Genomic DNA, 11,012 nt, shown 5'->3' with positions numbered 1-11,012 from the left:
CCTCTGCATTTCGCGTCTTAGCGCTCGTCCAACAATAAAGTTTTATTAAAACAAAGCAGAAAAAAAGGCACCCGTCCTTCTTTCCTCAACAGCCAATCAGCAAGTAGAATGCTTGTGTCGCTCACAGGAGCTTCAGCAGTCGGAAGGCGGGGGCGGGGCATGTTGCGCTCGAAACCGGCCTCGTAAGAGCGGAAGTACGGCCGGAAGTCAGCCATAGAGTGTAGTGGCCAGAGTGCCCCTGCGGAGAGGTCTCAGGAAGGGCTCGGAGCAGCTGCCGGAGGTGACGGAGCGGCGGCCCCGCCCGGTGCACTGGAAGACGAAGCTTCCAGGTAGCGGCCCGCAGAGTCTGACCCGGGGTAGGACGGGGCAGGCTGCGGGAGTCCACGGTCCCTGGCGGCTTCTTTAAGGGAGGGGGCGGAGGCACGTGGAAGGACTGTGAGGGTGAGATCACGTGGCTGGGGGTACATTCGGGGCACCAGTGGCGATTTGAGGGAGCGTCGTCGTTGGGGTGGACATCATGTGACACTCCTTCCCCACTGCATCCTTGCCTTAGGGTTCAATGGGGTGCACGTGGTGGGGCTTGAGATTAGGCCCAGGGATGGGAGAGGGTGGGCGTGGCCATCCTGTCTCAGCCAGACTTCCATCAAAGTGGCCAATTTTAGGATTCCTAGATCCGAGTTTTAGACAGCTCCATCTCTGATTCCTCACTGCAGACACTCAGTGCCTCTGCAGACCAGTCCCTAGCCCTTGTACTTCCCCACCTCCCAGTGTTGAGGGACTTCCAGCTTCACATCCTCTTTCCTTGCAGCTCCAGACATCCTGAGCCCAGGTCCCCCAGCTCAGTGCAGCCATGAGTGCCGAGGTGAAGGTGACAGGGCAGAACCAGGAGCAGTTTCTGCTCCTGGCCAAGTCGGCCAAGGGGGCAGCGCTGGCCACACTCATCCACCAGGTGCTGGAGGCCCCTGGTGTCTACGTGTTTGGGGAACTGCTGGATATGCCTAATGTTAGAGAGGTGGGTTCCTGGCCTGAATAGCCCACAGGGAAACTTGGGCTAAAGTTTGGATTTGAGGATGAGTGGGCGGGGCACGTTTTGCAACCCCATAACCATTCAGTTGAACAAGAATGCGTTGATGATTAACTGGCAGCTTGCAAAAGTAAGTATGCAAGTAAACCTCCTACTTTCCCTTTGGGGATGAATGATCTGTAAACCCCAGTATTTTTCATTTTTAAGCAAAAGAGCATGTGATTCAGAATAGGAGACCTGATTTCAGCTTGTCTCCGCCAGTGTAACATTGATCGAGTCACTTTTATTTTAGGGCCTCAGTTTTTTCTTTTAAAAAGGGAGCTGATACTGCCCCTCACTGTTAGTGTAGGAATCGGTTGAGATTATGGGAAAGTGTAGTCTGGGACAAATGGAAGGAACAAACATGAAATTGGCATGCCCTCTTCTCCCCCTTTTGCATGATAGCTAATTCACTTAAGTTAGATAAGTTAGGAGGTTTCTTTTCCTCAAAGACACGTGGCTAGAAACACAGCAGAGAGAACTGTTCACACAGAAGTAGCAGAGTTAAGAGTTTAAAGTCCAGAGTGTGTGGGTCACCAAGATGTATGACACCAGCAAGTATTTGTTTAGAGAGCCGACTACGTGCATAGCTCTGCTAGACCTAAGTGGGATACCAGAGGCTGGGTCTGTAATCTTGTTGAAAAGAAACATATTCTTGGGTAACAACCTTAGGCAGGGTTTGATTGATTAAGTGCCAGAATGAGTGATCAGTGATAGGAAGAGAGGAGATCTGGGTGGGCTGGCCTGGGTGATGAAAGCCTTCTGGGTGAGGCAGGTCTGAAACAGAGGCCACAAATTCCAGTGCCTGCCTAGGCCATGCAGCTATCAGAGATGAGAGAGGCTGAGGGAGGCGTCTTTGGTGAATTGGGGAGTATAGCAGACTGCCTAAAGATATTCAAATGCAGAAATATTAAACACACTCTAAGGACCAAACAACGCCGTTTATAATGTGTGTGTGTGTGTGTGTGTGTGAGACACTGAACACTCTGAACGTTTTCACCTCTGAATTTAGGGTAGGAATTGGAGGCCTGTGGAGGAACAAGGCATTGTGGATTGGGGGAATAGTGTAAGCAAAGGCCTGAAGGGGGAAATGAGGCAGAATTGGGAAATTCTATGGGAATTTGGGAAAGTGATCAGAGAGGCAGAGAGTTCCTTTTGGTGAGCTGGGAGAGCTAATGTTGGAGGGGAAAGATGGGGCCAGAAAGTGGAGTTCAAACCAGGGTAAGGCTGGGAGGTTGGAGAGAGAGGCCCTTCCTGTCACCTCTTCTCCCTGCTTATGTTCTTGCAGCTGGCTGAGAGTGACTTCGCGTCCACATTCCGGCTGCTCACGGTGTTTGCTTATGGGACATATGCTGACTACTTAGGTAACCAGAGGGGCTGGAGCTCCGGAGTCATGGAGGTGGGAGAAGGGCAATTTCTGGAGGGACTTAGAAGAAATTCCTGGCATACCTTACTTAGGTTCCTTAGGTACGCAGGGTCATGGTCAAGACCTGAATTGGCATGGAGAACACACACAAAGAAATGCAAAGAAAGAAGGCTAGGGCTTCCCACAAAAGTGAAGTCAGGATTTCCTACACTTTGTCCTTTTTTCCCAGCTGAAGCCCGGAATCTTCCCCCACTCACAGAGGCTCAGAAGAATAAACTTCGACACCTATCAGTCGTCACCCTGGCTGCCAAAGTCAAGGTGAGTGACAGTCCCCCCCAGGCCTGAGCCAAAGAGCACTCTTCGGTATGTCCCTTCGTAAGGGCCCATCTGAAGGGAATTTGCACTCAGACAGCCTTTGACCATACTGTTGCTTCTTCCTGCCTTCCCCCCACATCCCTCTAAGGTCTGTATCTAAACTTCATTACCTGCAGCCTTTTAGGCTGAGTAGTATTCTCTTAGTTTTCTGTTTTGTTTTTATTTTTCAGTCAACTTAAGTTCTAAGTAAAACATCTTTTGTGCTTTGTGTCAAAATGACGACTAGGATGCTGTTCTCTGTGTTGTTCAACAATCACCCTCCTCCCCACTATATAAAGTCCCATGGGAACGAGGGTCTCTCTCCTCGTTGAAGTGCTAGGCTTCTATTTGCTAGAATAAGAAATGCATAACCCAGGGGCCGGCCCGGTGGCGCAAGCAGTTAAGTGTGCGTGCTCCGCTGCGGCGGCCTGGGGTTCACCAGTTCAGATCCCAGGCGCGCACCGACGCACCGCTTGGCAAGCCATGCTGTGGCAGCATCCCATGTAAAGTGGAGGAAGGTAGGCATGGAGGTTAGCCCAGGGCCAGTCTTCCTCAGCAAAAAAAAAAGAGGAGGATTGGCAGATGTTAGCGCAGGGCTGATCTTCCTCAAAAAAAAAAAAAAAACATAACGCAGAAGTATCTCTGTATTACCTGTTAGGTTCAGTTTTTTGTTAACTCTCCCCCTCCCACCCATCTGCGCTCTCCCAATTGTTACTTGACTCTCCCGTCATTGTCATGATTTAAGTCAGGCTCCTTATTGCGAGGTGCCTCTTTGGAAGGAAGCGAAGTATAAATGGTCAACAGAGTAACTCAAAACCTCTGCCAAAGCTTATGTCAAGGTGTGGAACCTTGGTCAACCACACGTTATGTCAAGCTGGTCTTGACCAAGGTCTGTGTGCTATCCTGAGCTGTGGCCAGAGGATTGACACTCAGGCAAATGTCACTTTATTCCTCTGTGGTGTGGGAGGTAAGCATGGTAGGGGAGCATAATCTTATATTTTATTTAAGATTGTCCTTCTCATGACCTTATTTTTCAGGTGGGAATACTTTTATTTATTTTGCCTTAGAACCAGCCTTTTAGAGAAAATTATTTAGGAGTAGGAGTGGAGGGCAGGCAGGTAAGCCTAGGCAGGGGGGAAAAGGAGGGAAGAAGAATCTTGGAAGCCCTTCTCTGCCATGGAACCTCAGAAATCCCAGCCCGACCTCCCCGGGCCCCAGTGTATCCCATATGCAGTGTTGCTGGAGGCCCTTGCCCTGCGTAACGTGCGGCAGCTGGAAGATCTTGTCATTGAGGCTGTATATGCCGATGTGCTTCGTGGCTCCCTGGACCAGCGCAATCAGCGGCTGGAGGTTGACTACAGCATTGGGCGGGACATCCAGCGCCAGGACCTGAGTGCCATTGCCCGAACCCTGCAAGAGTGGTGAGACCTGTGTCCTGGCATTGTCTCTTCTCACCCCAAGAAAGGGAGAGGCGCTTTGGATGGGGGAGGGCTGGGCTGCGCTGCAGAGGTGGAATCCAAGAGGATGAAGAGAAAGGAGTGGAGGAGGGCCTGGGGGGCAAGAGGCAGGAGACCGTATCCTTGGTATAGAGATTGGGGGAGGGAAAGGGGAATGGTACTCTTAAGAAGATCCTCACTGGGAGGTTGGTCACCTGTCTTAGGCTGGATTCAACCCATCGGTCTGTAACCAGCGCTGTCATAGGCCGTGGGCCTCTTACACTTCTGTGCTTCTCTTTGTGTTCTTGTCTAACTTTAGTTCATTAATACACCTTTTTTTTCTCTTTAGCATCTCCTGCCCCATTTTGGTTTTAGTTCCTACCCCCATCTTGCACATCACTCCAGGCACTTCCTTATACCTCTTTCATCTTACCTGGGTGTCCTTCCAGCTCCTGAGAATGTTGTTGCAGATGGTTTCCAGGTGCCCTGGTGAGGGTTCCTAACTCAGACAAGGGTTTGGATGCCAGGATCTAGGGTTCTTTCCGAGTCTGTTTTTCCTGAGTCTGTGAAACTTCTTCTGCTGACACTTCTCTCTCCCAATTCCCTCAGGTGTGTGGGCTGTGAGGTTGTGCTGTCAGGCATTGAGGAGCAGGTGAGCCGTGCCAACCAGCACAAGGAACAGCAGCTGGGCCTGAAGCAGCAGATTGAGAGTGAGGTGAGCAGGCAGGGGAGCAGGACGGACCCACGTTCCTCCATCCTGGGCCCATTGTCCAGTTGGACAGTGGCTGTAGCAGACAGGCAAGGTAGGCAGGGACTGTCAGGTTCTGGAACCTTCTTCATTATCCCCTATTCTTTTCTTCTTGGTAGGTCGCCAACCTTAAAAAAACCATTAAAGTTACAACAGCAGCAGCCGCCGCAGCCACATCTCAGGACCCTGAGCAACACCTGACTGAACTGAGGGAACCAGCTCCTGGCACCAACCAGCGCCAGCCCAGCAAGAAAGCCTCAAAGGGCAAGGGGTGAGCCAGTGTGGCAAGAACTGCTCGCTTCCGGAGTGCCCTGCTTTTACTTCAGAGACCCAGCTGCCCTCACTCCCTTTAGTCATTTGCGTGGGGGTAGGGAATGGGGGGAGCCTTCAGGGGTTAGGGGATTCCCTGCAGCCTCTCTCTTTCTCTTCCCCTTGCCAGGCTCCGAGGGAGCGCCAAGATTTGGTCCAAGTCGAACTGAAGGGACTGTCATCTCTTTCCTGGGGATGTGGGGTCCCAGCTGCCTGCCTGCCCCTTAGGAGTCCTCAGAAAGCCTTCCTGTGCCCCTGGCCAGCTGATAATCCTGGGTTCATGACCCTTCACCTCCCTTCTCCTCTCCCCCACCCCCAAGCATAGATCAGACCTCTAGGGAGGAGGCAAGTACAACTCATGTTTTTGTTGGTACTTTTTGTTTTATGTGACTTTGTTATGTGTCCGTTGTCCCCCTTCCCCTCCACGCCATGCTGTCTTCCCTGTTTCTTTAAGAGCCAGCGTCTCTCCCTGTTTATTACATGTCATTGAGTAGGTGGGGCTGCTCCATCTCCAGCATAACCCACACATGTTCCTTTTCCTACCACCCCATCCTTGCATGCCTAATCCCCAGGTCCTACTCCCTACCCCCAGACTATTTGGGCAACATCTGAAGAGCCGTAGGGCTCCCACCTTTATTCCCACCCTGAGAGTTCTGGGAGCCAATCTGCCATTCTAGGAGTCACTGGAAACTTTCATCCTAGAATCCTGTCACACTACGGTTGTGTCCTTTCCTCTCTCTTCCCCTTGGGTCCTGGGCATGCTGCTGCTTCAGTGACCCCAGAGCCTAAGAAGGGTACCTTTTTCTTGAGATGTTGAGAGATGGTTCTTTCTTGGCCTTGGCTATCTCGGAAAGCCTGATGGCAATCCTGGAAGGATTTATACTTTCTATTATGAGTTTGATGGGGAAGGAAAGGGGATATAGATTGTATTAAAAAAAGAAGTATATATACATATATCTATATATAACATGACACAGAAATAAATTTATGAGAAGTCTATCTACAAACATGCCCTGAACTAGGTATCTTCTGTCTTTGGTATCTGTGGATGGGAAGAATGCTCATTCCCAGTCCACTTTAAAGCAAAGTGGTGGAAAAGGAAGAGAAACAGATACTATGTGCTGAGTCCTGGCCTAGAGGCCAGGAGGCCTAGATGCTGGGCTCTATGGCTTTGGACAGATTAGTCCGTATCTCAGCATTCATTCAGAAGTAGTGGATGCTTACTGAGCACCAACATGTGATAGGCACTGGAGCTGCAAAATGATGGTCACTGTCCCTGCTCTGGAAGAGCTTGAGTTCAGCCTGTTTCCTTCCACCTTATAGAATTTTAAGGGGAAGAGTTGATAATAAACTTCAGTTTTTGCATCAAAACCACACAGGAGGTCTGAGATCTGCAGTGAGAAGCAGCAGTCAGCCTCCTGTCGTCTGTCCAAGGCAGAGCTTCCAGAGCAGTGTGCTGGAGGATTGGTCTCCTTGGCCTAGTGTCCTGCTGTGCACTCCCTGGAGTTGGGAAGCTCTAGTGTAAGGGACAGTTGACCCCCGACTTACATGTGCAGCAGTTGCCTCCTGAGGGTCACAGTGTTGACTGAACTGCTTTCCAGAGCTTGTGCTGTTCTCTGGATTAGGCAGACCACTCTTTACTGGTCCTAAAGGTATCAGTCATAGAACTAGAAAGTGGGGGTGGGATCCTGAGTTTTTGATTAAAAGCGGGCTGGGTGAGTCTCTTGTCTTGAGTGGGCGGTGGACACTTAATGGGACCAGTCCAATGAACCCTGTTTCAGGAGTTGACACTTTGGGCTTCTCCTTTTAACTTTGCCCTAGACAAGCTTGTTGAGCCTGTTGCATCTTGATTCTCAGTCTCTACCTCTGAAATAAATCCCTTCTTCCTTCCACACCCTCCCATGTGTAGAAGTTGCTCATTCCTGGTGCTTTGAACCTGTCCTCCTTCCCTCTGCCCATGCCCAATTTTTCTTTTGAACTTAGTATCTCATTTTCCTGTAAGCTGGTTCCAGCTAATGGCTCCATAACTTCCCTGGCCTCTCTAGTTCCAGCCTTCAGTGGGTGGCTTTAAAATCTAATGTGGGCTTGGCTGGGACTGCCTGGCTTAAGACCCAAAGAGGCAGGGGGACCATTCATAGCCCCAAGGACATGCAAATGCAATATATCTTTGTTTTACAAAGACAGGGCTCTTGGTTACCAAGGCATGGAGAAGGGGGAGCAGATTATGTATAGGCTTAGTTTTGACCATGAAATTTGGTTTAGGATTTAGATTCCATGTATTACTAAGCCCAGGGCACCAGGAAAATCTTCCCAACCAAGAATCTTATCACCACTTGCACACTCTTACATGCTGATCCCTACCATACAGCAGTCTTAGATGATCTTAGGACTGGACCACTATGATAAGAGGAGGAGGAAGAAAACTTGCCTTCATGAGAATTCAGAGTTCATGCACATGAAACAGATACTTGAAAGATTAAGCCAAAGTCTCTGAAGCTCAAAACAGCAGTTGGACTGGTGCACATCTTTATGCTCAAGAAGAGCGGAGAGACAATGTCTGCAGTCAGTATTTCATGAAATCCTGTTAAACAGAGATTTGAAATTCTCCACTTACGTGCATCTTCCAACATGGATGGACAGAAGGGAGTTTAGAGGGGCAAGTCTAGGCAGTGTATTAGTTATCTATTGCTGTGTAACAAATTACCCTAAAACTTAGTGGCTTATAACAACATACATTTATTATCTCAGTTTGTTGGGTTCAGGAATCTGGGCACAACTAAACTGTGTTTTCTGCTTCGGGGTCTCTCACAAGGCTACAATCGAAGTGTTGGCTAGGGCTATATCATCTCAAGGTTCCAGTGGGAAATACTTATTTCCCAGCATGCTCAGTGATTGTCAGCAGGATTCACTAACTCATAGGTGGTTGGACTGACAGCCTCATTTCCTGCATGACTGTTGGTCAGAGGCTGCCCAGGTAGTCCTCGCCATCAGAGCAAGAGCCAGAGAGATGACATCAGCAGGGTGAAATCACAATCTTTTGTAACCTAGTCACAGAGGAGACCTCCCATCACTTTTACAAGTCACCAGGTCCAGCCTAGTGACTGTCAGAAGGTAGGGATTAGAAGCCATGTCATAAGTTTCCTACCACCAGCAATGTTTCTTTGGGCCACCAGCATCAGAATCACCAGGGGAGCTTTTGAAAATGCGTATTTCTGGACCTCACTCCCCACCCCAATTTCTATTAATTAGAATCTCTGGGAGGTGGACTGGAAATGTGCCTTCACTGCCCTCATTGACTCAGCTCTGAGCTGTGAAGTGCTATTTGTATAAGCAGACTTGCCCAGATTAGTGCCAACTTGGATCAGCTGAAAAGCCTTCTACTGCAAGGCCTTGGGGGACAGGTCTAGGGTTGCCATCTGGGAGAGAAGGATGAGCAAAGGCAAAACTTTGAGTACAGGATAAGAGAGAGGACTTGTCCTGTCCTTTGAGGTTCTTAAGTGTATGGTTTTATGTTTAAAAGTGTGATAAGTGCTAAGAAGTATATGGTGATATAAAAGCATTTAACGGGGATCTACATCTTGCCTTGAGTCAGGAAAGCCTTCTTGGAGGATGTGACCGTTAAACTGAAACTAGAAGCCCATAAAGGGGAGGGAGGGTAAGCATTTTAAGTGGGAGGAATAGTGGGATGAAGGCCTGGAAGCAAAAAGGTTTCATCTTGTAACCTACTGCCTCTCCCCTAATATGAAACACATAATTTGGAGGATGGGGCAGGGAATACAATCCTATACTTTTACTTATTGTTCATTTGTCCATTCAGTCAATTGGTAAATATATCTTGACTGAGAAATCTGAAATAATATAAACCATATGTTATACTTCTGGGCATTGGAATTTTGGGTGATTTTTGTCTTTTTGCCTGTCTCTATTTTCCAATCTTTCTACAGTCATTGCTAATAATAATAAAAGCTAATATTTATTAGGTGCTTACTATGGTCGAGCACTATTCTAAGTACTTTATGTATATAAACTCATTAATCCATAACAACCTTCTGAGATTGATACCGCTGTTATCCTCTTCTAAAGATGACAAAAGAGGTACAGAGAGGTTATGTAACTTACCCAGAGTCACACAGATTATAAGTGGAGTAGGCACACCCACCCCCATCTCTCCCAGGCTCCTGGACAGACTTCATGGAGCAGCTATGAGGTCTCAGGGAAGTAAATGGTAGCAGAGAGAAAGAAACCAGAATTCAAGGTTCCGCTAAACCAGTGGGTAGTTTACCATTTTCCCCCCTCCATTGTTGCCCAGAATGGACTCAAAGGCAGCCCAAAACCTAGATGTGTATATCAAGGATGAACTGAAAGAGCTCCTCTTGGTGCCCTCTGTTGCAGGTCTGAGGAGCAAGAAGGGCTCCTAAGGGTCAGAGAGTGGGGGATTCCTTGTTGTTTTTCTTTCTTCCCTCTCTTCCACTTCCAGCCCCAGGCAATACCATGGTGGTGGTAGCTACAGCAGGACAATGACAGCAGCAGTGGCTGGGCAGGCACTTAAAACTCTGAGAGAGGAGAACCCTTTTCTCTGATGACAAGAGCTGTGGTCCCAAGAGTATGAGGCAAATTCTGTCTGCTTTTTTCTTTCTCTGTTCTCCTTATGCTTTACCCAGACACGTAGTGGTGGGAAATGCCTAGCAGAGTAGAAAAATTAAAGCCCCAACTTTTTGGCCAGAGGATTGGTAAGGGAAGCCCCAGAGAACCAGAAAGTGTCAGGGAGATTGCAGAGAGAAGGGAAATCAGGAGAACAGTCCCAGAGAGTTGTTTGTGAACTCCTGGGCTCACTGTGCTGCACAAACATGGATCTGACCCTAAACAGCTTACTAAAGCTGTGTGAACTGAGCTACAGGTTGGATCACTGTCCAGGTATGACTGGCCACTGGGTAGCCCACATGCAGGACTGATCCAAATAGCACCACAAACTGAAAATTAAACTGACATTGAAACCACAATTCAAAGAAGACAGGTTGTTGCCCGAACCTAACTGGGTCGATTGCCTGCTAAAATAAAAGTATTCTCTTTAGGATTTTAACAAGACCCAGAAGCTCAAAACAATATGCAGAATATCCAGGATACAATCTAAAATTATTCAGCATACAAAGAACTCTTGAGAGAAAAGACTGAACTCCAAGATGACAGAGATGTTGGAATGTAAAGCAAAGGCTTCACAGCAGTTAGTATAACCATACTGGAAGAAGAAAGGGAGAACACTCTTGAAACAAATGGAAAGATAGGAAGTTGCAGCAAAGAAATAGAAGATATAAAGAAGAACCAAATGTAAATTTTAGAACTGAAAAGTAGGAATAAGCAAAATAAAATATTTACTGGATAGGTTTAATAGCAGAATGGAGATGACAGAGGAAAGAGTGAGTTTGAAGATCAATATAAGTTATGCAATCTAAATAACAAGCAAAAAAAGATTTAAAAATAATGATAAAAAGACCAGAGCCTGAGGCACCTGTGAGACAATACGAAAAGGTCTAACGTTCATGTCAACAGAGTCCCAGAAGGTGAGGAGAAAAAGTATAGAACAGAAAAATTATTGGAAGAAATTATAGCTAAAAATGTCCTAAATTTGGCAAAAGACAAACAAATATTCAAGAAGCTTGGTGAATAGCAATTGGGATATACTCAAAGAAATCCATGACCAGACACGTCATAATCAAGTTGCTGAAAAGTAAAGACAAA

The 11,012-nt window shown here is 47.7% G+C and overlaps 1 protein-coding gene across 4 annotated transcripts; it reads left to right on the top strand.

The window, feature by feature from the left end:
* The first annotated feature begins 210 nt into the window (after positions 1-210).
* On the top strand, positions 211-7,172 carry COPS7A (COP9 signalosome subunit 7A). 4 transcript variants are annotated; one of them, XM_004438710.3, is made up of 8 exons: positions 211-329; positions 809-1,012; positions 2,352-2,427; positions 2,659-2,747; positions 4,002-4,204; positions 4,829-4,934; positions 5,087-5,238; positions 5,407-7,172. In XM_004438710.3, the coding sequence occupies exons 2-8, from the start codon at positions 851-853 to the stop codon at positions 5,444-5,446; spliced, it is 828 nt and encodes a 275-aa protein (XP_004438767.1). In that variant the 5' UTR covers positions 211-329; positions 809-850; the 3' UTR covers positions 5,447-7,172. The 4 variants fall into 4 exon arrangements, with proteins under 4 accessions (XP_004438767.1, XP_004438765.1, XP_004438766.1 ...); XM_004438708.3 differs by having other exon boundaries at positions 234-356; XM_004438709.3 differs by lacking the exon at positions 211-329 and adding an exon at positions 352-441.
* Positions 7,173-11,012: the final 3,840 nt, after the last annotated feature.

The sequence above is a fragment of the Ceratotherium simum genome, chromosome 17 (assembly GCF_057802395.1).
Source record: "Ceratotherium simum simum isolate JZ-2026a chromosome 17, ASM5780239v1, whole genome shotgun sequence".
Taxonomy (NCBI): domain Eukaryota; kingdom Metazoa; phylum Chordata; class Mammalia; order Perissodactyla; family Rhinocerotidae; genus Ceratotherium; species Ceratotherium simum.
Note: the sequence above shows the minus strand (reverse complement) of the source record. Positions and strands in the feature narration are given on the sequence as shown.

Excerpts from the sequence above, each read along its gene's own strand:
- COPS7A (XM_004438710.3), top strand. The coding sequence starts at position 851 with ATGAGTGCCGAGGTGAAGGTGACAGGGCAGAACCAGGAGCAGTTTCTG. Across the intron at positions 1,013-2,351 it reads ATATGCCTAATGTTAGAGAG|CTGGCTGAGAGTGACTTCGC; the intron begins GTGGGTTCCTGG and ends ATGTTCTTGCAG. Across the intron at positions 2,428-2,658 it reads GACATATGCTGACTACTTAG|CTGAAGCCCGGAATCTTCCC; the intron begins GTAACCAGAGGG and ends CTTTTTTCCCAG.